We start from the raw sequence: 27,601 nt of genomic DNA, 5'->3' as shown, positions 1-27,601 counted from the left end.
TCACCATAATCTATTTCTGAACATTTTCCTTACATCAGAAAGAATCAGAATAAGAATAAAAAATAAAAGTAAAAAAAGAACACCCAAACCATCCCCCTATCCCACCCTATTTGTCATTTAGTTTTTATCCCCATTTTTCTACTCATCCATCCATACACTAGATAAAGGGAGTATGATCCACAAGGTTTTCACAATCACGCTGTCACCCCTTGTAATCTACATTATTATATAATTGTCTTCAGGAGTCCAGACTACTATGTTGGAGTTTGGTAGTTTCAGGTATTTACTTCCAGCTATTCCAATACATTAAAACCTAAGAGGTGTTATCTATATAGTGTATAAGAATGTCTACCAGAGTGACCTCTCAACTCCGTTTGAAATCTCGCAGCCACCGAAACTATTTTGTCTCATTTTGCATCCCCCTTTTGGTCAAGAAGATATTCTCGATCCCACGATGCTGGGTCCAGATTCTTCCCCGGGAGTCATATCCTGCATTGCCAGGGAGATTTAAACCCCCGGGAGTTGGGTCCCACGTAGCAGGGAGGGCAGTGAGTTCACCTGCTGAGGTGGCTCAGTTAGAGAGAGAGAGGGCCACATCTGAGCAACAAAGAGGTACTCAGGGGGAGACTCTTAGGCACAATTATATGCAAGTTTAGCCTCTCCTTTGCAGTAACGAGCTTCATAAGGGCAAGTCCCATGATCGAGGGCTCAGCACATCAAACCGCCAGTCCCAAAGTTTGTGACAATATCAACACTGGTCCAGGTGAGGAAGTCCAACATTTCTGCACCTTCCCTCAGCTCCTTGGGGCAGTGGGGGGTGGGGAGGAGGCTGTAAATATATTTTTTATTCTCTGCCCCAATTACTTTGGGATGTGTCACTATTTCACTCTAACCTATACTAACCTACCGTATCTCACTTCCTATTCAAAGTTCCATGTAATTGTGGCATTTGAACAAACTGATTGTAGAGTTATACTGTTTAGAAAATATAGATCCTGCATCAAATAGACATCTCTTCCCTTGGTCTCACATGGAAGTTAAGTTTTAAAACACAGTCAGTTTTGACTTTTACCCTTTGGACCAGTTTGCTCTAGTCTTAACCAGACCTGCTTCATTCATATCACTAATTGAAGTCTGGGCTCTTTTTCAGCTTTTTTTTAACAGTTGCTGTATGCACTAATACTGACATTTATATCTGCCGAGCTCTAGCTCTGAGTTTCAGGTGTCTCAGAGATATGCATTGTTCCAGAGACCAATCAGGTTATACACTAAGGGATCAGCATCTCAAAGTTTAGAGATAGGCATTACAATTCAGGAGTAGAGTTGACTGCTGTAAGAGCTTACAATCTAGGGACTATTACAATAATCATGTCCACGTTAGGCTATGTTCTAAGATTCATTTCTGAGTTTACACATTGTAGTTAGTCCATATGGGTGAGGCATTATGGTGTTTGCCTTTATTTCTGGTGTACTTCACTCAAATACTTTGTACAGGATCCATTCACCTCGTTGTGTGTCTCACAGCTTCACTCTTCCTCGTAGTTGCTCAATATTCCATTGTATGCATACACCACAGTTCACCATTCTGTTCCTGGCCTTAGGTTTTTAAATCCTAACTTCAGTGGTTCTGGTTTTATGAAAATGCCATTATGTGAGTATGAAAAATATATTATCCCATTATGTTTTTTTTAATCTCTCTAATTCCTTATAGTTTCAAAGTGTGCAAAAGCATCTTTGCACATGTAGGTGTTTCCAAGGATTCTATGGATTATCAGAATGCAGATACATCTCAGGATTGTAGTGAGGTCATTTGCAATTTGGACCTTACTATTTTTTTCTTCTTCCTTTGCTTCATTTGAACATGCAATATTTGGAACAACTCATTGAAAGTTTTATAAATTGAACTGCAATCAGTTTTTTTTCTTTAGCCCTGACATTTTCTGTCAAGGACTTTTCCTTATTCATTACAGCATGACTAACTGAACTGGCATAAGGTTACCAAATTTTCATTTTCTTTTATGCTACAACACTCATAATTTCAGTGAGATTTCAATATTGTGCACTTTAAAACATTCACTAGTCCCATCAGTGGCCTGTTTTACAATAATGGTGACTATAAGAATATCAAACATTTAGTGTGATATTGCTGAATGAATAGTATTTCTAATAAGAAAATTTTACCTCCACAATTTTACTTGCAGTAAATGACCACTAATTATTGAGTTGTTCCTTTTTACTAAATATGATTTTACTACAGCCTCTAAGAGAGAGGACCCTCAGCTTTAAAATTTGTTCCTGGTTTCTCTCTCTTTTTTTATGTCATTCAATTTGAAATTGAATTTAATAAATACAGTAATGAACAAAGGCTTTACAATTTCTATTAAGGAAAGATATAACAGGAAATTTCTTGAATGTTTGTTGGGTTTTGGACAAACCCCAGTTATTCAAGCACCAGCCAGCGCTCAGGGCATTTGTCAAGGGAGAAAGAACTTCCCCTGCTCCTGTATCAGTCTCCACTGCAAGCGAGAGCCATAGAATTATTCTTTTCCTCATAGCCCTTGGGCTTTATATCATGAATATGCAAAGCAGTGATGTAGGTCTTCCAGTAGCGGGCTAATGTTACCTTTAAACCTTGTACCCCTGGAGCCCACCTCTTTAACCCCCTCAGAATCCCCACCAGGCAGCCAAATAAAAATTGGAAGTGCTAAGTGCTGGCCTATTGGGAAACTCATTTTATTTGGCCTTCACAATGGTGTGTGTTTGATTTCAATTTGGACCAAAATAGTAATAATAATGATAATAATAAACAGGAATACACATAGAAACCCAGGTATCTGAGAAATCAGAAGATCTGGCCACATTGAACCCATCCTATACCATGGCACTATCTGGATGGAACTGAGAGAAGGTTGTCCTCTTTGGACAGGACATGGGCCACAGTATCCTTGACACCAAATACAATGTCCATTCTTACTCTTTATTGTGTCTTCACTTATTTTCCTCATAGTAGAGAAGCGTTTCTGTTTTCACCCATGTCTGTGTCAAAGGTGGAAGAGCAGAAGTTAGATCAGGCAGGCTCTGTGTTTAAAGGGGGGAGGGTAAGAAGGAAGGAAGGAAGGAAGGATGGAAGGAAGGAAGAAGGAAAGAAAGAAGGAAGGAAAAGGGGGGGGCATATTTCTCTGACAAAGTGAAGAATAACCTATATGTTTCATAAGTAAATAGTGGTCCACTTCCCTCATTTTCCATTCTGCCTCAATTTTCTATGCAATTGAATTTCAACCCCTGATATGGTTGCTTCTACAGCAGATTGTTTTTACCAAGAACAGCCACAACAAATCCAGCCCCTTGTGCTCTTCTGGAACCTTGCCACTCCTGCATTAAGAGGAGTCTTCATCTGTTCCTTTCAATCCTGGGCAGTCCTTTATGATGGCTTCAATGAATAGAACATGATGGAAGAGATGTTGCTTGACTTACAAACCAAGGCTAGAACAGCACATGGAGCTCTCTACACTGGCTCTCCCTCTTGGTGCACTTGCCCTTGGAACCTAGCTGACATGTTGGGAGGAAGCCCGAGCCACCTGGAGAGGCCCATGGGGGTGTCTGGGTCAGCAGCCCCAGCTATGAGCCCAGCCAGCAGCCAGTATGAACTGTGAGATGCGTGAGTGAAGACACCGCCGGATGATCCCAGCCCCCAGCCATGAAGTTGCCCCTAGCCTTCAAATCTTCCCAGCTGAGGCCCCAGAGATTGTGTCACAGAGATGAACTTGCAGCCTTGCCCTGTCTGCTTCACTGACCTACAGCATCTGTGAGCATAAAAAATGGGGGTTTTACACTGCTAAGTTTTGGGACAGTTTGTTACACAGCATTACATAACCAGTGCAACTCCTTTTGAGAACTCTCTAAGTGGTCACTCATCTGTTGGTTTTTTCCCTCAATAAAACCTGTCTGAGTGTATCAGGGGCCCAAAAAGGACATTCCTTGACTGGACATTGCTATGTTTACATTTTGCTTTTTAAACAGAAACAAAAAACTGTTAGTGTCTCACCTATTAACATTGTAATAAGCTTTTCTCTGTAACATACCTCAGGTTCCGTGCCCTACGGGAGCCGATATTACAAAACACCTGACAAACAGAGAGATTCCAGACAACAGTAAGCAGCAATACACTGGTAAAGTTCCTTGCAATCATTTCACTCTCAACGATGAAGAAGATTGCTTTAAGGCACTGACTTGGATAAAAAACAACTCCATCACTACTGAAGGTAAGGATGCTGGTACTGTGTGTCTTTTCAGAGTAGTGTTTTATTTTTATAATGAGTGTCATTCTTCATCTAGTTCTTGTATATAATTAGTGCCTAATTAATTCCAACCCAATCATTCATCTGTCATGCTTTGTTTTCCAGATTAATTTACAGCTTGTTGTCATTTTTGGATACCCTGCATGTTTGCTGGGGGCAAGAAAAAGGCTTGAGATACTTTAATTATCTATAATTATTTTATTACACAAAATGAATATCCAAAGAGCAAAGCATGGCTAAAATCATTAACTAATTAAAGAATAATTTAGTAAGCAAGCATGTCTAGCAATTATATGGAAAATATGTCTCCTTTTTGTGAAGCTGAAAAGACCTAGGAAAAAAAGAAAAGTCTATATCAGAAGTGCTCTTTTCTTCTCTTCAGAATCCATTGTTCTCTTTCTCAGTATAGCCTGTACAGTCCTTCCCGCAAATGGACAATTTGAGTTGCATGCCACTTCCTGAATCAAAATGACAAAGTAAAACATTTGTCCAAATGCTTCTGCCACTCAAACATGTTTTCTCAAGCAGCTTCCTCTCTATCGCTTGGATTTCATTGAAGTTGTTTGAATATTAAAACAACCAACATAGGGACTGGTTACGTATTTGTCTTTCATTAAAACCTGGAAATCAAGTTTTGCAGATGATTTTGTGTATCCACTTTGTTGTACCTAAAGCTCAGGGAGGTTCATTGACTTGGCCAAGTTCATAGCTACCTTATGGCAGGTCTGGGATTCCAACATAGACCTTCGACTCAGTGTTTAAAAAATTAAATACAATTATTGATCATTTCTTCTGATTTTTAGGTATCAGGTAGCTTTTTGTCAAGTTACGGCATTTACTACATTAAAAAGTTACTAATTTACTACATTATAAGTGAAAAATGGATATCAAATGCCATTTGATATATTGCTGGATTAAATTTGCTAATAGTTTATAGGCTATTTGTGTCTAAATTCTTGATGAGATTAGCCTCTAGTTCTCTTTTTTATGCTTTCTTTTTCTGACGTTTGGAATCAAGGGTATACCATCCTCACAAAGAGTTTTCAGAAGCTTTCTATATATTCCTGGGTCTGAAATACTTTGTGTAACCTGAAGGTTTGACATGAATCACCCATAAAACCAACTGGTCCTGGAGCCTTAGGGCAGACATGGGATATATAGACACATACAAGGGACCCAGTTTTAAAATGTGTCATAACGTATTCTTATATTTGCATCAGAACTTGGCATTATTTTCAGTTTTGCATCTGTGTATGTTTAAACCTGTTCTACCATTTTAGTCCTTCTTTAATCGTTACCTCAGGACCTACACAGACTTAGGGAATTGTCTAATACAGGGCTTAGCAAACTGTTTTCTGTAAAGGGTCAGATAATAAATGTTTTAGATTTTGCAAGCCAGGTGGTCCTTGTCCCTATTACTCAACTTCACCATTGTCTCAGAGAGCAACCATAGTTAATATACAAACAAATGGGCGTGGCTGTGTTTCAGTATAAGTTTATTTACAGCAAAATTAGCAATGAGCTGTAGCTTCCAGAACTCTGCTTTAATCCATAGAATCTGTGGCAAATCATTTTCATCTCATGAAGTGCAAAACCCCCACATGTAAATGAAACTCCCTGAAGGCACAAAAGCCAACCATTCAACACAAAAACACAGCATCTTAGAACTGCACCCAACCCTGTACAGTGCAGTGTCTTAACTTTGATCTGTTGGCTGCTTCAGGTGTTTGGAGTAAGAAGCATTTTGACCAAGAAAAGGGCCTTTGAAGGTGGTGATGCCAGTTCTTAAGGTTGCATGTTGATGGCAGCGAATTCAGAAATCCCAAAGCAAGAAACACCATATGGTCTCCCTCAGGTGCCTTCTCTTTCATCCTCTTTGTTCCAGATGGGGCAAGGGCTTCAGCGCCATCTTGCTGACTTGAATAGTTGTTGAAGGTGATCATGCTCTGATGCCCATTTAATGGTGATACTTTTTTAAGATTTAGGAGGGGCTCCCGTAAGCCACCTCATACAAGCTCTTCTGGGTGCCTGCTTTTGTCCACTGAGCAGCCAGGATAAGAAGGATATAGAAATAATTCCTTGTCTTCAGTGTAGGGTACTTTCCCCAGGTCCAGTGCTCAGTGACTCCCCAGACTCACCAGGGCACCTCTGAAATGCTCTCAACACTCAGACTGCTAGGATGGGGCTCTGGGAGCCCTTGGAGAAACCCAACCCCAAGTTAATTTAACTCTGTATAGTGGCCCTCTTCAAATGATGTCTCCTTAAAGAAAAGTGAGGAGGAAATATATTAACCTCCTGCCTTAAGGAAACTCTTTCTTTTTGTAGCTTTTCCATAATTAGAGCCATATTCAGACATGAATTTAATTAGTCCCATTCAGATCTTATTCTTGCCCTTACTTTCTGGCCTCTTCTTCAACCCTCTGTCCTCCCGTCCCTCCCTAGCTGCCCCCCTCCCCTGCCCCCACAATACAGCATCACTGAAAACAGTCCAGATCCCAGAACAGAGGGGGCCTAGGATCATTACCTTACAAAGCAGCAGAACGTCCATCCACATCCAAAGGACAAGAAACAAGGACTGGCAGAATTATACCTACAGGGGCTTCCAGGGAAGCTCAGCACAGAGTGGAACCCACCAGGGCTGCCAACTAGAAAGGAAGGCTCCAAGCTGATGTCTCCCAGATACACCCTGGGCTTTCCTGGTGAGCTGCAGTGCATTTAGCATTAAGGGAGGGCGATTCTTATCAAAATATGCATCTGTGCCAAATCCCTGGGTCGCCTTCGTGCCCTCTATCTCCTGAGACATTGGGTGTGAACTTGGGTTTCATCACGGTGCTTTCCAGACCTTTTTAATACTGTGGGAAACCCAGTGGGCTTTCCAGAACTGCATTTTGAAAAGAAAATAGTCACTACAGCATTGTTTCTGAGGCATCTAGAGTACCAAATTTTGCTGAAACTCCAGGCCATTTCTTTGATTATTATGGCGCAGATTTATCCCAGTTAATTGTACCCAGCACAGTGCCTGGTGTGTAGCAGATGCTCAATGAATGTTTCTGTGAATGCAAGTGAAGATAATTCAGAACATAACTCTCCCTCTCCCACCCGTCTCCACCCTCCACTGCAGTGAGTCCCATAAAAATATTTTGCATTTGACTTACCATGGGACTGGATGCCCAACTGAGATGAAGATTGGAGGCTCCTCAGGTGAAATCGATGGTGTTCTTTAAAAACTCTGTTGTCTTTAAGGAGAGTGATAACATATTGGCTAAGTGGGATGAATTGGTGGAATGTTATTCATCCTGAATAACGGTGGATGTCAGATTCTGGAGTCAGATGACCCAGGTTCAAATCCTGGGCCCACCATTCCCCCAAGCAAGTTTCTCAACCCCTCTAGACCTCAGATTCCAGAGAATATCTTCCTCCTGTGGGCTGCTGTGAGGATTGAATTAGATAAATGGGATATTACATGTCACACTCAGGAGAGTGTGTCCAGTAAATGCTGGATGCTTTCGGTATCACTTTGGCTACTGCTACGTGCAAGGTGCTGTACCACACACGGAAAGCTCCCCAGAGTGTAAGCCTCAGCCCCTGCTGTCATGGTCTGCACAAAAAGATGGGGATCTGGGTACACCAAGGGCCAGTCGGTCACACCAAGAGACGGTGGGGCTTTGTGAGAAGCCCATAGGCCATGAGGGCTGGAGAAGGCTTCTCCAAGAAGGGGGGATTTGCACTCAGCCTTAAAGAAGGGAAAGAGAGTAAATGGACGGAGGCTGGGGGAGTTTGAATTGTTCAAAGGGCAAGGGGCCAACAACTTCAGCTTGGTGGAGAGTTTGTGAGGGGCAGGTGGGAGACACTGAGGAGGACCCCAAGTGCCAAGCCAAAGCCACTTTTTAGGGAATGGGGAAGCAGTGAAGGAGACTGATCAGGCAGGGAATGAGGTTCACAAAACCTCACTTGAGGAAGGTGAACCTTCCATCTGCAGGGAGAAGGTGACCTAGTAAGAATGGGTGAGAGAGGATCCCAGTAACCAGGTGGAGGTGGGGCTGGCCCTGGGTGCAGGTGACGGTTGGATGCAGGAAAGGGACATGCTTGTCCCTTCGCTGCATTCTGGTGGGTCCTGTCGGCACAGCCACTGCTAGCTGATTTCCAATCACTGTGGGATTATCGGATCTGAAGCCAGAAACTAGGAGACAAACAAGCCATGGAAAACAGGGAGAAGGGCTGCTTTCCTGCTCTTTGAAAACTCTGGTGGGGCTATCCATTATTGTTGCTGGGCCTTGGTCCTTTGCTTTCTCTTTGTGTTGCCTTGATAACACCAGAAGGAATGTGGATCTTTTTCACAATTATTTACTTTTTGCTCCCCCGGTGCTAATTTTCCCCCTTTCTCTTGCATTCCGGCTGGGTGAAGGTGTAGTTGAGGACACTGCTGCTCTCCCAAGAGTCTCAGTGTTCCTTGTGTCTCACCAGCTCTAGCTGGGTCACGTGTCCACCCCCAAACCACACCCTGAATCCTGGGAATTGCAGCACTCCTCCGCCAGGCCTGGAGCCCTGGGAAGTGCTAACCTTCCTTTCCCCGAGGACGTCCTGGGATTGTTCTAGGACAGGTGGATGCTGGGTAGCAGAATGGGTGTTAGGAGGCAGTCATCTCTCTGAATTTGCACCCATCGGAACTCCACACAGACACAGCCCCAAAGCATGAAGCATCCCACAATCGCTATATTATCCCACCTTTCTCTGCTTCCAAAGGACAACACAGTTCTGTGATGGAATTAGTTGGTCTGAAAGAAATCATTTTCTGGGCTCTAGAGGCAGATGGGTTCATGGACATGAATTACCTGAACTATTAGAACTGCTCCAGTGTCATGGAGAGTAGCTGACGTCATAGGCTCAAATGCTGCTTTCAGCTGCAAACAAAACCCGGAGAGGTCAGCGGGGCTTTATGATAGAACCCAGCAACCTAATACATTATAACCGCTTATGCCGTTAATTGAAACTAATTGAAATTCATCTGCTATTACCTCTGTACTTTCCATGAAAATGAAAAGGTGGGATGGAAATGAAGTAAAAAAAAGTAATAATAAAACTGCCTTAATGGCCTGAAATGGATCAGTTATTTTTATCTTTAGCTAAATACAGTTTACTGCCTTATTAAAAGCATGTTTGTAGGAAAAGTATAGCATTAAAATTCCAGTGCGTGAATCACGGAACAAAGCCTTTGTTGTGTTATATCAAATCTATTCTGTCCTTTTTATTTGGTAGAACAAAATGAGACAGGGCAGGCTGAGGTCACAAACCTCTTATGATTTGACTTATGAAAAATAAAAAAGAGCAATTTCTAGTCTACTTGTGGACATAATATGTTTTTAAGTGAGTGTTTATTTCATAATTTATTAATATTAAATGGTACTATTTAAAATTCTTTCATTATTGGGTTATTTGTCAAAGATATTTATCCAGATAAAATGCCAACTAGTGTACTTTTTAAAGGAATATGTTGCATACCCATCTGCAAGTGTGGTATGGTGGTGTAAGCACTGGTTCTGAAACCAGACTCAAGAGTGTCTGAGTCCTGCTTGAACCACCAACTTGTTGTGTGACCTTTAGCTTGTAACTTAACCTCTCTGTGCTTGGTTTTCTGGAGAAAGTAATAAAACCTTATGGACCAATTCTGAGGAACATGTAACCACTGGATGTCTCTTTTGAAGTGGAAAAATGAAACATAATCCTTCAATAAAATACAATGGAATAAGTAAACATATGTAGAAACCATTAAAATACATAAACTATAAAATGTAGTATATGATTCTCCTTTTCTCTGACCTTAAAATAGAATGACTGTAAGTGAAATTTGTATTAATATCCATGGCCCAAATTTCCAAATTTATTTCTTATTGTCTTAAAATCTGATTGCATGGCCAGACCATCAGATCAGGAAATACTTCTCTTTTCTGTGAAGTCACAGTTTTTTTCTCCTCTTGGGGCATCCTTCTTCATTTTTACAGTATTGCACATGGTGATGAAACGGCATCAGAGCATTCAGTTCAACAGAATAAAATGCCTTTTTAGCATCTACTAAAAATAATTTTTAAAAGGTTGTCCATTACTCTTTGGGGCAAATCTATGATTAGAAAAATTGACAATATTTTTATTTTCTTTTATTTTTCTATTAGAGCACTTGTAGGTTTACAGAAAAACCATGCAGATAGAAAAACCATGCCCTCCCACAAAGATATGAATATTATATCCAGTATGGTGCCTTTGTTACAATTGATGAAACAGTATAATTATAATATTGACTAGAGCCCATAGTTTAGGAAAGGGCTCATTCTTTGTGTTGTACAGTTCTATGGGATTTTTTTTTTTTTTAATTTTTATTCTGGCAACATACATATCATCTAAAATTTCCCATTTTATCCACTTTCAATTATACAGTTCAGTGGTGTTAATTGCATTCACGATGTGGTGCCACCTTCACCACCAACCATTACCAAAACTTTTCCATCACCACAAACAGAAATTCTCAATAAGCATTAACTTGCCATTTCCCACCCCCACCTGACCTCTAGTAACCTGTATTCTAGTTTCTTACTTTATGAATTTGCATATACTAATTATTTCATATAAGAGAGATCATATAATATTTGTCCTTTTGTATCAGGCTTATTTCATTCAACATGATGTCTTCAAGGTTCATTCATGTTGCTGCGTATATCAGAACTTTATTCTTTTTTTACGGCTGAATAATATTCCTTCATATGTATACACCACATTTGGTTTCTCCATTCATCTATTGGTAGACACTTGGGTTGCTTCCACCTTTTGGCAATAATGCCACTGTGAATATCAGTATGCCATTATCTGTTTGAGTCCCTGCTTTCAATTCTTTTGGGTATATACCTAGAAACGGGATTGCCAGGTCATATGGTGATTCTAAACTTTACTTTCTACGGAGTTGCCAAACTGTTTTCCACAGTGGTAGCACCATTTTACATTCCTATCAACAAAATGTGCAAAGGTTTCTATTTCTTCACATCCTCTCCAACACTTGTTATTTTCTGTTTTTTAATGGTAGCCATTCTAGTACGTGTGAGGTGGTATCTCATGGTTTTCATTTGCATTTCCCTGATGACTAATGGCTTTGAACATCTTTTCATGTGCTTTTTGGCCACTTGTATATCTTCTTTGCAGAAATTTCTATTTAAGTCTTTTGCCCATTTTTTTTTAATTCAATTTTATTGCGATATATTCACATACCATGCAGTCATACAAAGCGTACATTCAGTTGTTCACAGTACCATTATATAGTTGTGTGTTCATCACCAAAATTAATTTTTGAACATTTTTGTTACCACACACACAAAAATAATAAGAACAGAAATTAAAGTGAAAAAGAAAAAGTAAAAAAGAACACTGGGTGCCTTTTTCTTTTTCCCCCATTTTTCTACTCATCCATCCATACACTGGACAAAGGGGAGTGTGGTCCATATGGCTTTCCCAATCACATTGTCACCCCTCATAAGCTATATCTCTATACAATTGTCTTCAGGATTCGAGGGTTCTCGGTTGTATTTGATAGTTTCAGGTATTCACTGCTAGCTATTGCAATTCATTAGAACCTAAAAAGGATTGTCTATATTGTGCATAAGATTGCCCACCAGAGTGACCTCTTGGCTCTTTTGCCCACTTCTTAATTGGCTTGTTTTCTTGTTGACTTGTAGGAGCTCTTTATATATTCTGGATATTACACCCTTAGATATATGATTGCCAAATATTTTCCCCCATTCTGTAAGTTGCCTTTTTACTTTCTTTACAGATCACTTGGATGCACAAAAGTTTTTCACTTTGAAGAAGTCCCATTTATCTATTTCTTCTCATGTTTCACTTGCTTTTGGTGTAAAGTCTAAGAAAGTATTGCCTAACACAAGGTCTTGAAGATGTTTCCCTATGTTCTGGTTAAGAGTTTTATAGTTTTGGTTCTTATCTTTAGACAGTTGATCTATTTTGAGTTAATTTTTGCATATAGTGTGAGGTAGGGGTCCACCTTCATTCTTTTGCATATGGATATCTAGTTTTACCAGCACCATTTGTTGAAGAGACTATTCTTTGCCGATTGAGTTGATTTGGCACCTTTGTCAAAAATCAATTGGCCATGGATGTGAGGGTTTATTTTTGGACTGTCAATTCGATTCCATTGGTCTTTATGTCTGTCCTTACAACAGTAACATGCTGGTTTGATTATTGTAGCTTTGTAATAAGTTTTCAAATCTGAAAGTTTGAATCCTCTAACTTTGTTCTTCTATTTCAAGTCAGGTTTGGCTATTCGGGGCCCCTTACCCTTCCATATGAATATGATGATTGGCTTTTCCACTTGTGCAAAGAAGGCTGTTGGAATTTTTATTGGGATTGCACTGAATCTGTAAATCACTTTGGGTAGAACTGACATCTTAACAATATTTAGTCTTACAATGCCATTCCATTTAGGTCTTTTTAAATTTCTGTCAGCAATGTTTGTAGTTTTTCATATATTAGTCCTTTACAACCTTGGTTAAATTTATTCCTAGATATTGATTCTTTTAGTTGCTATTATAAACAGAATTGTTTCCTTATTTCTTCTGCAGATTGCTCATTACTAGTGTATAGAAACACCACTGGTTGTTGTGTGTTGATCCTGTGCCCTACCACTTTGCTAAATTCACTTATTTTCTCTAGTAGCTTTGTTGTGGATTTTTCAGAATTTTCTGTATATAATATGCTATCTACAAATAGGGAAAGTTTTACTTCTTCCTTTCCAGTTTGGATGACTTTTATTTCTTTTTCTTGCCTAACTGTTCTGGCTGGAACTTCAAGTACAATGTTGAATAACAGAGGTGACAGTGGGCATCCTTGTCTTGTTCCTGATATTAGGGGGAAAGCTTTCAGTATTTCACCATTGAGTATGATGTTAGCTGTGCGTTTTTCATATATATGCCCTTTATCATGTTGAGGAAATTTCCTTCTATTCCTAGTTTTCTAAGTGTTTTTATCAAGAATTTGTCAGTTGCCTTTTTTGCATTGAGATGACCAAGTGGGCTTTTCCCCTTCATTCTATTAATGTGATGTGTTACATTAATTGATATTCTTGCATACCTGGATTCAGTTTGAACCACCTTGCATACCTGGATTCAGTTTGCTAGTATCTTGTTGAGGATTCTGCATCTATATTCATGTGGCATATTGGTCTGTAATTTTCTTTCCTTATGATTTCTTTCTTTGGTTTTGGTATTAGGGTGATGCTGACCTCATGGAATGAATTGGGAAGTGTCTCGCCTCTTCAATTTTTTTGGAAGAGTTTGAGCAGGATTGGGGTTAATTCTTCTTTGAATGTTTGGTAGAATTTACCAGTGAAGCCATCGGGTCCTGGACTTTCCCTTGTGGTTGAGGGTTCTGGCTACTAATTCAATTTCTTTACTTGCTATTGATCTGTTGATGTCTTCTATTTCTTCTTGTGTCAGTTTCGATAGTTGGTATGTTTCTGGGAATTTGCCCATTTCATCTAAGTAATCTAATTTGTTGGTATGGTTGTTCGTAATATTTTCTTACAAAAACCATCAGTCCAATGCAAAAACAACAATAACAAATAAACAAAAACACCTTTCCCAGTCTTTGCAAATTGGCAAATTGGTGCTCTCCTTCAGAGTTTCTACTAAGATCAGCCTGAGGCAAAAGTGCAGGGTCCTCTCTCTTCTTCTGAGTATGATTCAGTCCCAGGCATGTGCTTGTGACTTAGGAATTCTCCTATTAAAGGGACCTAAATACACTCTCTCCTCCCTATGAAATAGACTTTTCTCCACTCCTCGATGATCTATTTTATGTCTTGAGGCTGATAATCCTTTGCCCCGTGCTGTTTCGATTTGACAGTTTCTTACACTGCTCTAGCTGTCCCCCAGCTACTTCTGCCTAGAGAGCAAGTGCTGGGAAGGCAGCCAAAGAATAACGTCCTTGTTCAGTCTTTTAGGCTGTTGCCCAATAGATTGGCACCAATGTACAGGCACCTCAGTGTGCACACTGGGGTTCCTCTGCTCCCGCTGGAACAGGGCCAGGGACCCACAATGAGAGCACAAGCTGGTTCCACTCTGAGCCAAGAAGGGGCCAGAAGGATGCCATCAGCTTCTCCTGCTGTTTTTAAGCTGTGTTTTCTTGATTCAGCACTCGCCCTATAATTGCAACCCTCTAACTGTTTTCTGGAGCTCTGAGGAAGTTTGTTCTGCCAGATTTTGCTAATTATGCAACAATTCTGTTTGGGAATGGAACCCTGGAGTATCCTACACCAGCATCTTGGTCAACTGGAAGTCCTGTATTTTATATTTTGAACTTAATAAGGAGATCAACTTACCTTTTCCTTTCTATAAAGTCATTCTGCATTTAAATGTCGGTGAGTTTTCTAACCCTTGAGGCTCTTATTTAATACCTCCAGTAACCAGGATGATGAAACTGGCATCTTTTTCCCCCTTGATAAATATAAATGTAAGAATCTCTTACATTAATATAGTTGAAATTTTATAGTGTGAGTACCTTGTTCTGGTGTTCACAATCAAAGCTGGTAGTGTATTCATTTGTACCTTCAATGAGTATGTATCGAAAACCAAAATGATTGCCTATTTATGCCAAGATTAAAAACAGCAAATCTTAATGCTTTTTTGACCTGAGGTATGGAATTGACAGTTCCCTGAGGTCCTCATTTGAATCATCCATTTCCCTCTCTTTCTTCCCCACTTGACTGTCCACACTGAAACTCTCCTTCCCTCTTGGGAGCACCCTTGCACGGTTTTTCAAAGGCTGCTGCAATTTAGAAGTGAGAAAATGACTTAGTGCTCTTTCTTGCCAACTTCAATGTTATGCGCTTTCACGCAGTTGCCTTATTTTTAATAGCTCCCTCTTTGGACACTGCTTCCCCTTTCAGATCTATAATCTTAGCAATGCATAATTCATTCCCAAAAAGCAGCAATAAAGATTGGACTTCTGTGAAAACTGCTGTGGTTATATCCCATTATTCTTTATTGAAAATCATCCAGAGCATTCTAATCATCAGTTATCATTTGCCATTTCAAAGTAGGGCAGTCCATTTTACCTCTGTCACCTGTTAGATAGAGTGTGAAAAAGTAGTGGTGGTTAAATAAATTGGTTAAATAAGCTGAGCTGGAAAGGAGACAATGACCAGATCTTTTAGCACAAAACTGATATCCAGAGAAAATACTCAGCTTTCCCACTCTGTTTCTTCCATATACGTATAAAAACTTCAAAAGAAAATGTGTGATATCCTGATTATGCAAAGGAGCCCCTGTAGTGTGTTACCTCCTTCTAAATATTTGCAAGGACCCCATGAGTTACAAAGCATCAAAGTTGTGGGAAAAGATAAAAATTCACCTGTAACTAAAGCATGCTAGAAATGAGCGTATGACATGGGTCCCTTGTCACCTGAAGGCTGCCTCACCCAGTCACTGGGCTCGGCTGTATTAACGGCACCACCATCCCTCCCCCTACACGAGCTCTGGCGTGTCAGCCCCAGCATCGCCCCAAGGTGCAGCCAGCATGGTATCCCCCCTTCCCATGTTCATTATTCACTTAAAGCTCAGTTAATCCCACCCCAGGCAGCCACTCTCTTTCACCTTCCTTTATACTGTTACTCTCTTCTCCTACCCAGTGGTGGTGGTGGTGGGGGGGCAGAATCTATTTTTCTGAGGTTCTCTCTGACTCTGTCTGTTCTTCTCTCTCTCAGCCCCACCCCCTTCTTTTCTCTTTCCATTTCCTTCCCCATCTTCCCTCCTCGATTCAGCAAAAAGTGACCTATCCATTGCAGCCTATTTGTACAACTCCTAACTGCCTTATAAGACATAGGAAAGCCATATGATCTGAAGTCAAATTTACATCATAAAAGAAAATTTGTGAATCCCTAAAAGCTCCCAGAAAAAGCTTCAGAATCTGTCAACATGTCCTTCCGCCTACTTGACATGTGACTTTCCTTAAATAGCACAATAATGATGCTATGTCTTGCTCCCCTGGGTTTAAATGCCACCTATACGGCAGGGGTATTATTTTATATGTCATATTATAGTTGCATGCGGTTTTATCTACAGGTATACCACCCATCTCTTGGCTGGGTATTTTCTGTAGTGCCAACTTCACAGTGAATGCCAAGTAGCAATATATAGTATAAAAATCTGGCTACAGTGAGGTCATTATCTGATAAATATTTAGAGGGCACAAAATGTGACCCAGTTAGCAGGGAAGAAGGCTGAAAGTCAGCAATCTGATGAACCTCAAATGCTCATCTGTGCATCCAATCAGTAAACCTTACATCACACCTGCTGTAGGCCAGGCACTGGGTCAGGTCCAGGGACAGGACAGTGGAAAGGGCAAGCATGGAGCTCAGAGTCCAAAGGGACCATCTCCTAAATAAGCCCAGGAGGTAGCCCATGGCAGATGCTGGGAAAGGAAGATGCCCTGCCCACGGGCCTCCTGGGGGGTCTCCCCTGGCAGGAGGCTGGGCCATCTGCTGAGACCCAGTCATAAGTACAAGGCAGTGGTGGTTCAAAAGCAAGTTCCAATCCATCCACAGTAATACCACAACTCTGATAAACAGACCTAGGTTCTTTTGTCCCAAAACCAATACTCAAAGTTTCTGTCTACTAGTTTTCACCAGGTGACCAAATAAACAAATCTATGAATTATCTCCATGTGTATATTTTTGCTGTTAGCTGATGAAAACACATTTATGGGCACTTGAATGAGGCAAAGATTGTTTCAGCTCTCAGTGTTATTGTTAATAATAATAATAATAATGAAGGATTGTGTGTAAAAGTGCCAAGCTTCCTGCCTAGAAAATAGGTCACACAATAAACATGAATTTAATCTAAAAATCCTTTACAATATAAGAGTGAGAAATGATGCAGAAAGAACTCCTAATTGCTTGAAGATGATGGAAAGAGTAACCCCCCATAGAGAGAGATATTTAAAAGGCAAGAGAATGAACTAGCGAAGAATAACAGGCTGACTTTGTTACATCAGGTTTTTATCTTGTCTTGTTATATTTGCAGAAAGATGTGATTTGACCTGTAACATATTTATTTAGTAACAAATTATATTATAATGAGATTCTGCCATGTGTTATGGGCAGTAAGAGAAATATAATTTAATGATCATATAAAACACATTTAAATGAAAACATATAGATGAAATCATTTAAGCATTAAACATATGTCCTATGTTACTGTGCTGGTTTGAACTGTTGTTCAGCAAATATTTACCCTCCACCTCCTCCCTGGGTGGGTAGGGTACATATAAGTCCCTCATCCCTTGACCATGGGCATGGCCATGTGCCTGGCTTTGGCCAGTGGAATGTCAGTGGATGTGATTGCAATCAGGGGCTTGGCATGTGCTGGAGCAGTTGGGCTTGCCCTCTTGTGCTCCTGCTTTTTCCACAAGTATGAATATTTCTTAGGTAGGTCCAAGGAGGACCAAGGACAGGGAGTGCTGACCAGAACCCATCCACCGCCTAGAGCCACACCCAATCCAGGACAGCTGGCATCAGCCAATGCATAGACGTCCGAGTGAGAAAGACATGCATATTGTCATTTGGCATGAGTTTTGGTATGGTTTGTTTTGCATAATTATTGTGGCAATAGCTGATTGATAGGATAACCAAAGATTGGTATTTTTGTTAGGGAATTTTGTTTTGAGTTAAACTTAATGACAGTTAGAGCTATTAAAAACTAGAATATTTATAAATAAATTTATAAATTAAAAAGTAGAGATTTCATAAAATGTATTACTCTTTGAATTGAAAACTGTCACCTCTCCAGCTGCCCACAATCTGTGGGCCCTTACTGGATAACATGGCTTTCCAAACCTCAGTAGCATTGCATGGCCCAGTCTTCTGTGAGCCCGTAATGAAAACGCCCATCTCTAAAGTTAACATGAAGGAGGCTGGAGAAATATTGAACTCCTAGCTTTGTGGGGCTTGAACCCTTAAATTTGTTTAGCTGGAAATGACTATTGTTTTGGCATCCATATTTCTAAAGAGCAGGAGATCTCAAACCTTTGGCAGTTTCAGTTTCAGGTTCTGGCTTTCCTGTCAGGAGGACCCTTTGTTCTGTCAGGTAGCCAGAATTCACTGCTCACAGCAAGTGGAAGCCTCAATAATTTAAGCAAAAGGTTAGTTCTTTCAGCCAAGGAAATGCAGCCCACTGAGGAATGTTGCATTTGAGCAGCTGAAGAGAGAGGGAATCATAACCACAAGATTGGAGTATCCTAGAGAAAGCAAGAAGGAAGGACCCTGCTCTCTGGCTTCAATGCCCTTTTGGCAGTCCATATTTGAGAAACAGGGAGTATGGGAGTAATTTGTAGATGCTGTTACCCTCAGAGAAGCAACTGGAAATTTATTCTAGTACTTTTTTTTTTCTAAACAGATAAGACAAACCATCACAGCTCCTTTGAATTTTGGATTGAAATAGATTTTTGCATAATTTATTAAACCAAATTTAATAAAGACATTTGCCATTTATTTTGCCTTGTAAAATTCCTTTTCATACCATTTTATAAACAGGTGAAAAATAAATAGATAGTGTTTATAGTTTCCTTAGCTGCTCAAGCAAATACCATGCAATGGAATTTTATTGGCCCACAGATTTGAGGCTAGGAGAGGTCCAAATCAAGGCATCATCGAGGCAATGTTTTCCCTCTGCAGACTGGTGTTCTGGGCTGGCTGCTGGTGACCCTTGGTCCTTGGCTCCTCTGTCACGTGGCAAAGCCCATGGCAGTCTCTCCTGGCTTCTTCCTTCTCTTCTGGGTTCCGTTGAATTTCAGCTTTTGGTTGCTCTCTCTGTGGTTTTCTCTCTTTCTGTCTAAATTTCATTCCACTTATAAAGGACTCCAGTAATAGGATTAAGACCTATTCTGGTTGAGGTGGGTCACACCTAACTGAAGTAACCTCATCAAAAGGTCCTTCTTACAATGGGTTCACACCCACAGGAAGGGACTAAGTTTAAGAATGTGTTTTTTGGGGGGTACAAAACTCCAAACCACTGTAGATAGATTCAATGAAGTCCATACTTTGTGGTAAAAATTTTGCATCTTATCTGGAAAGTGAATTTACAGAAGCAGCTCTCTTTGTGAAAAGGTAAAAATGCCAATTCAAAGTTATAAATAGCATTTAAAAGCATATAATACGTTTCATTCATTTAATAGTGTCATTCTTTGTTCTTAAAACTGATGAAACTAGCAGACAGTGTATGTAATTATTTCTGCAGTATTTTAAAGGAATAGTATAAGCTATTACCATCAAAATACTATTATACCTCCAAAGTCTTTCAAGATTATTTTGTGATTTTATTTTTATTCACCAAAATAACACACCTCAATCCCTCTTGCTAGTTCTTGACACTTCAAATTCTAAAAATCAAAATTTGAATCTTTATAAAATTATCCATTGAAAGGCAGAATGTTCTAGTCTTTAGCTCACAGAGAAGGAAAAATTTGCTCGAAATCAACCCAGTTCAACATTTAAGCATTAAAATATCATCAGTAACACAATGTGCATGAACATTTTTAACAATTGTTCTTTCATCTCTTAGGAAGAACTTGTATATATTGCAGACTTGTAATTTTGCTTCTTTAATAAGTGTACAAAGGGAACAAAAAAAGATACAAGGTTTTATTCTAGGCAGTTTCATTCAGCATAATTTCAACTTTCGAATTACAGGAACATAAATGAATGTCCTATTTCTGCTTTAAAAGTACTTGACTACTTTATGGGATGTTTTGTGCCAATTCTTTACTAAATTATCTTGGTCACCGTTGCTAGGTAACACCACTGGCTTCCCAGCAGGAGAAAAATAAGAGGGTTATAGGGAGCAATTTGACATTATTAGCATTTGACTAATAAGGGTTTAAAAAAAAAAAAACTATATATCTAGTATTTTCCTCTCCTTTCCTAGGGAATGTCATTGTCTACGGGAATACAATTGATGTCTACACTACAGTGGAAATGCTCTTACACATTGGCGTGAGAGGCTCTAGCATCCACCTCGTGCACCCCCCACCCACTTCCAACATCACCTGTATCAACAACTACTCGGTGGAAAACGCGGTGGAGAATGCACTTCGAGAGGCAGGAGTTACCATTTACCGGGATGCGCTTCTGGCGCAGTGGAACAATGGGGAGTCCCCCGACCCCATCCAAAGCGCCAGCTTCACCACACCCACCAAGCCCTTCCGACTACAGTGCTCTGTAAGTAGACCCCTGGCCGCTGCACTCTCGGGCTGGGGAAAACGTCACCTGCCAGGGGATTGGGAGTCTGAAGGATTGTGGCCAGTGACTTCGTAGTCACTGGTGTTGAGTTTTGTTTTCTAACTGTCCAGGTTGTCTACTGCCAAGTAACAAACCAACCCCAAACCTAGTGGCATAAAACAGCAGTCATTTACTGTTACGATCGCTCCTTATTCTGGGGGTGACTGGGCTCAGCGGAGCAGTTTGCATTCGGGGTCTCTTATGTAGACAGCTGCAGTCAGTGGCTGGGGCTGGAGTCACCACACATCTGGCTGTGATGCTGGCTCAACCTCAGCTGAGGTTTGGGCTGGAAGACTTAGAAATGGCCCCTTCACGGGGCTGGGCTTCCTCACCAAGCATGGTGACTTGGGTCTAAGAGCAAATGGAGAGAGAGAGGGTATATGTTAGGGAGAAGCTATATCACCTTTAATGACCTAGCCCAGAAGTCAAGCTGCATCAATCCAGTGCATTCTATTGCTAGAGACAAGTCCCTAAGGTCAGCCCATATTCAAGGGCAGGAGAGTTAGACTCCACATCTTGGTGGAAGGAATATCAAAGATTTGAAGAGGGCTAAGACTTATCAAGAGCTTGCTATGTGCCAGACATCAGACTGCCTGCTTGTGCAATTCTCTCATCCCTTCCCAATAGCTCTGGAAAGGGAACCATCACCAGTTTTACTGAAGAGAACACTATCTATGGCTCCAAGTCAGTGGTGGGGCTGGGATACTCTTGAAACAGCAACTGTGGGGCTTTCCCCAAGGAGTAAAGACTTGGCAGATATACAGAAAGATAGCACTTTTCTCTTGGGGAGCATAACAGCCTGATTTACAAGCTGTATCCTCAGAGTGGCCAGCTCAGAAGATTAGCAGAAGCTATTGGGAGAGGGCAAAGGAAGGGACCAGTTCTAACTGAGAAGCAGGAGACCCCACACAATATAGGGGCTGAGGTCAGTGTGAGGATTGGGGCTCTGTAGGTCAAGGATGTGACAAACAATGTCAGCTGACACTCAGTGGGCAGACCAGTTGGGGATTATGGGGGGGTTTACAGCCATATCTTACCTGGAAGTAGAGGATGGTCAGCCTAAGTCAGGACTTCTCACACAAGTAACCCTCTGGGTAGAGGATGGTGGTCACCCCCACATTCCTGAGTCTAGACAGGGGCTCCAAGCAGACCACTGCCATCAAAGAGATTTCTTTGCAATCTCTCATTTGATCCTGAAGATCCATAGAAATTTTACATTCTACTCTTTAGCGCATTGATATATTCATTCATTCCACAAATATTATTGAGCACCTGCTATGCCCCACATTCTGTCCTAGATGCTAGGCATAGAATAGTGAAAAACACACACAAAAAAGTCCATTTTATTTTAATATAAAAGTGATCTTATCTCCACAAGTATGTCACCATACCTACTTAAGATAGGAAAAGCCAAAATGTTTTTACCCACAACTTTCTCCCCCAAAGTGACAATCCTGGAAGATGTGCCAAGTTTATCCTGTGTAACCTCTGGAGATGAGCACATGCCCCGGACAGGAAGAGAGGCCCAAGAAAACCTTCCCAGATATTCAGTTGAATACAGGTTCTCTAGCAGCCCCATCTGGCCTTTACATCACTGTTGAGATTATAATTGGAATCATGGCAGAAACATCTTGCAAATGCTCTCAACTGCCTTGATCTGATGCACCTTCCTTCCTGCTAAAACATGATCTAAAGTAAGCTGGGTTGGACACTGGCTTGCTTGCTATCATATCCACGCACCTACCTCCCCCCTGCAGACTCCATCTCCCAGGCTCGGTTGCTGTCTGACTCTCATCTGTGTTCAGCCAGATGACTGGGGTGAGGCTCTGCCCAGTTTACCCAGCTTTGCTCATGCCGGTGCAGTCAAGATGGAGGAGTACGCACGGGACCCCGGGCTCTGGGGAACTGTGGACGACTACGGTGGGGCCTTCACGATGGGTACCATTGGTGGTGGTATCTTTCAAGCTATGAAAGGTTTCCCAATTCCCCAGTGGGAGTAACCCACAGACTACGAGGGAGGTTGACAGGGCGCCACAATTGGGAGGTAGCTTCGCAGTTTGGGGAGGTCTGTTTTTCGTTATCAACTGCAATATGGTTCAAGTCAGAGGGAAAGAAGATCCCTGGAACTGCATCACAAGTGGTGCCTTAAAAGAAGCCATTCTGGCAGCAAGAAATGAGCCAGTGGCTGTGGTTGGGTCAGCTGCTATGGGTGGCCTTCTCCTAGCGTTATTCGAAGGAGCTGGTATCTTGTTGACAAGATTTGCCCCTATGCAGTTTCCCAATGGTCCTCAGTTTGCTGAAGACCCCTCCCAGTTGCCTTCAACTAAGTTACCATCCTCACCTCTTGGAGACTATTGACAATATCAATAGGACTGGGCTCCAGGGTTTCTTTAACAGAATGAGCTGTATTTCAAGAAGGATTTCAGAAGACCTGGTTACAATCTGTTTTTAAAACCGTAGGTGGGACAACTATGGACAAATAGGTTCTGAAGAGACATTTAGCACTGGGTAGGCAGTGGTGAGAGATTAGAAATGAAAAGAGGGGAGAAGTCAGGGTATTTTTCTCTCTTTCTTCTTTGGGCAGCATCTCTGACAGGGTACAAGGAAACCTGTGGTGGTGATGAATATGCTCTTTATCTTGGACAGTGATAGTTCTGTGGGTTGAATTGTGTCCCCCCAAAAGATAAGTTGAAGTTCTAATGCCCTAGCACCTGCGAATTGTGACCTTATTTGGAAATGGGGTCTTTGCAGATGTAATTAAACTAAAACAGGGTCAACTGGTTTAGAGTGGGTCCTAAATCCAATGAAGGCCACGTGAAGACAGAGGCCAAAATGGGAATGATGTGGCTCTATGCCAAGGTACGCCTGTGGCCACCTTGATTTCAGACATCCAGGCTCCAGAACTGTGAAGGAATAAGTTTCTGTTGTGGTACTTTCTTGCAACAGCCCTAAGAAGGTTATACAGATGGTGTTTCAGGCGTACTAAAACCAGGATTTTGTATAACTGGAATCATACAAACTATTTTTTGTTTGGCTTCTTTCATTCATCATAATGACTTTTGAGATTCGTCCACATTGTGCCATGTATCAATAATTCATTTCTTTTTATTGCTGAGTACTATTCCATTGGATTTACCAGATTTTGTTTATTTCTTCACCTGCTGTGAACCTTCTTGTACATATCTTTGTGCAGACATGTATTTTCATTTCTCTTAACTATTTGCCTAGAGAATGGCTATGCCTTGTGGTCGGTGAATGTTTATCTTCATAAGAAGCTTATATGAATCTTTGAATTTTGTATTAAAATCAAAGTGATTTCCGTAGAAGCTGGGCCATTTTACATTTCCACCAGCCATGTATGATGAGTTCCAGTTGCTCCATGTTCTTGTCAGCCAAGTCTTTGCAATTTAAGCCATTCTACTGGTTGTTGCATGGTGTATCAGCGTGTTTTTAATTTGTACTTCCCTGATGGTTAATGCTGTTGGATATCTTTCCATGTGTTTATTGGTCATTGGTCTGTTTTGGTTTGTGAAGTGTCTGGGGTTTTTGTTTTTGTTTTGCCTATTTTAAAAATTGGGTTGTTTTCTTTATATTATTGAGTTATAAGAGTTCTGGAAACATTCTGAATTCAAATCTTGTAAACAGATATGTGTGTTGTGAATTTCCTCCCAGTCTGTGGCTTGCCTTTTCATTTACTGAGAGGTGCCTTTTAAAGAGCAAGAGTTTTAAATTTGGATGAAGTGCCATCTATCAATATTTTTTTTATGATTAATGTTTTTTTGTGTGTGTTCTGCTTAAGAATCCTTTTCTTAGTCCACACTTGCAAAGATTTTCTCCTGTATTTCTTCTGAAAGGTTTTACATTTAGGCTTATGATCAGTTTTGAGTTTGTTTTTGGGTATAGTGTGAAGTAAGGGTCAAGGCTCATTTTTCTATACCAATAACGAAATGCTTAAGCACCATTAGCTAAAAGACTTTCTTTGTCCCATTGAATTGCTTTGACGCCTTTGTTGAAAGTCTATTGACTATATATGTGTAGGTCTGTTTCTGGGCTCTCTTTTCTTTTCCATTGATCTATATGTCTATCCTTTAATCAATACTAAGCCATCTTGATTATATAGCTTTATAGTAACTCTTGAAATAAGATAAATAAGGTAAGATACATTCTCCAAGTATGTTCTTCTTTTTCAAAACTGACTTTGGGGATATATATATCATCTAGATAATCCAAGGGTCAAAGAAAAATCACAGCAGAGATTAGAAAATATTTTGAACTAAATGATAATGACTAACTAGGATTAATTCCAGGAATGTGAGATTGGCATAACACCCAAAAAAATCAATCAGTGGAATTCACCATATTAATAGAATGAAAGAAAAAAACAATAGGATCTTTTTAATAGATATGGAAAATTCATATATATATGTATATATCAGGTTGTCAATTTTTACCCCCAAAAAACTTGCTGAATTTTGATAGGAATTACATTTAATTTATAGATTAATTTGGAATTGACATTTTAGCAGTACCAAGTCTCCCAAGCAATGAATATGATATATGTTGCTATTTAAATTTCTCTCAGAACTGTTTCATATTTTAAAGTATAGAGGTCTTAGTTGTTTTTGTTAAATTTATTCCTAAATAGCTTATGTTTTTTTGAACTATTATAAATGGATTTTTTTTAGATTTTTTCAATTGCTTGCTGCTAGTATATAAAATGCAATAGATTTTGTATATAAAAATTGTAACTGAGACATTATTCTGGTAGTTGCTTTGTAGCCACATAAACCTATCATCTGCAAATAGAAACAGTTTTACTTCTTTTTTTCTGATAAGTAATCCTTTTATTCCCTTCACTTGATTTTTCCCACTGATGAGGCCCTCCAGTGCAATGCTGAATAAAAGTGGAGAAAGTGGACATCCTTGCTTTGTTCCCTATCTCAGGAGAAAACTTTCTCACTTAAAAATGAATTTACATATGGGTTTTCCTTTGGTGCATTTTATCAGACTGGGGAAGTAAACTTTCATTCTTTGTTTGTTCAGAGGCCTTATCATGAATGGCTGTTGAATTTTGTCAAGTGAATTTTCCATATCTATTAAAAAGATCCTATTGTTTTTTTCTTTCATTCAATTAATATGGTGAATTCCATTGATTGATTTTTTTTGGATGTAATGCCAATCTCACATTCCTGTAATTAACCCTAGTTAGTTATTACCATTTAGTTCAAAATATTTTCTAATCTCTGCTGTGATTTTTCTTTGACCCTTGGATTATCTAGAGGTATGTTATTTCATTTCCAAATACCTGAGGTTTTTCTGGATATCATATATTTTATTGATTTCTAATTTAATACTGTTGTAGACAGAGAACATATTCTTTATGATTTCGGTCCTTTCAGATTTATTGAGATTTGTCTTATGGCCAAGCATATGGATGACCTCTGTGAACATATAAATAATGAGTATTTTGCAGTTGTAGTAGTCTGGGTATCTTTTCTATAAATAATTATTCAATGCAGTTGGTAGTGATGTTTGAATCTTCTGACTCTACTGATTTTTTTGGTCTAGTTCTATCAGTTTTCTGAGAGAGGGATATTGAAATCTCCTAGTATTATTGTGGGATTTTCTGTCATTTTTTGCTTTATCTTTTTTGAGGATCTGTTATTAAGCACAAACATTTATAACTGCTATATCTTCCTGATGAATTGTGCCTTTTAACATGATGAACTGGCTCTATTTATCTTTGATACTATCTCTAATCTTAAAAGTCTACTATAGGATCTATGATGGTGGCATAGAGAGGAATGGGAGCTAGTTAGTCCCCTGGAACAACTAATAAAACCAGGAACAACTAGTAAATAATCTGGAATAACTGCAGGGGGATAAACGTGACCGTCTACTCATCATACACCAACCTGAATTGGGAGAAATGCCCGAGATAACAGCATAAAATCTGTAAGTAAAAACTAAGGATCCAAGCCGGGAGGCCCCTCCCCCTACAGCCCAAGCTACAAAGCCTCATGGTGCTATAGAGAAGCTCTCTCCAAACAAGCAAATATAGCTCAGCTGAGCTCCAACTGGGATTTTAATTAGCGAGTGTGGACTGCTCACTATGAGCTACGAATCCCCAACAAGCAGACAGAGGCTTTGGGTGACAACTGACTTTGGGGAGCCGGAGGGTTGCCACAGACTAGCCCTGAAGGGGACTTTTGGTCCCTGTTTCGGCACAGTGGAGAAAATCTCAGCCATTTTCAGTTCCCAGTGCTCTGACCGAGACAAGGGTGGAGATAGCACAGGCAGAGAGAGACCATTGAAATGCTAATGACCTCTCCCTAGGGGGTCTGTCTTCTCTAAGAGGAAAGGGGTGGGGCCCAGCTCTACTATCTGCCTTACATTCAGAACCAGACCCCAAAGCCTGGGGGAAAACAACCACGGGCCACACCTCTTTACACCAGTCAGGAGTTATAGGCTGCCAGGCACCACCTGCTGGGCAGAAAAGCACAGTGACCTGATGCATCACAGAGTGTACCAGTTTTCTAAGACACACCCTGATACTGAATATTTCTTCCTTCTGGGATCTGAGCTTGTTCTGGTCTGGGAAAACCTGACTGGGGTAACCAAGGAAACCATGCCTAGACAACAGAAAACTACAACCTACACTAAGAAAAATGAAGTTATGGCCCAGTCAAAGGAACAAACTTACATTTCAACTGAGATACAGGAATTGAAACAACTAATAATAAGTCAATTCAAAAAGTTTAGGGAAGATATAGCGAAAGAGCTGAACCATATAATGGAAACACTGGATGTACATAAGGTAGAAATCGAAAGTTAAAAAAACCAATTGGCAGAATCTATGGAAATGAATGGCACAACACAAGAGATGAAAGACACAATGGAAACATACAACAGCAGATCTCAAGAGGCAGAAGAAAACACTCAGGAACTGGAGAACAAGGCACCTGAAAGCCAACACACAGAA

The 27,601-nt window shown here is 40.2% G+C and overlaps 1 protein-coding gene and 1 pseudogene across 6 annotated transcripts in view; both read left to right on the top strand.

Moving 5' to 3' along the window:
• CFAP61 (cilia and flagella associated protein 61) overlaps positions 1 to 27,601 on the top strand; it is a 302,443-nt gene that overhangs the window by 186,598 nt on the left and 88,244 nt on the right. For all 6 annotated transcript variants that reach the window (XM_037812259.1, XM_037812260.1, XM_037812258.1 and 3 more), the window contains 2 exons: positions 4,088 to 4,262; positions 20,267 to 20,559. In XM_037812259.1, the coding sequence (XP_037668187.1) occupies positions 4,088 to 4,262; positions 20,267 to 20,559 (468 nt within the window). The remainder of the gene's footprint in view (positions 1 to 4,087; positions 4,263 to 20,266; positions 20,560 to 27,601) is intronic.
• LOC119516087 lies at positions 22,488 to 22,977 on the top strand (annotated as a pseudogene).

The sequence above is a fragment of the Choloepus didactylus genome, chromosome 19 (genome assembly GCF_015220235.1).
Source record: "Choloepus didactylus isolate mChoDid1 chromosome 19, mChoDid1.pri, whole genome shotgun sequence".
Lineage (NCBI taxonomy): Eukaryota > Metazoa > Chordata > Mammalia > Pilosa > Megalonychidae > Choloepus > Choloepus didactylus.
Note: the sequence above shows the minus strand (reverse complement) of the source record. Positions and strands in the feature narration are given on the sequence as shown.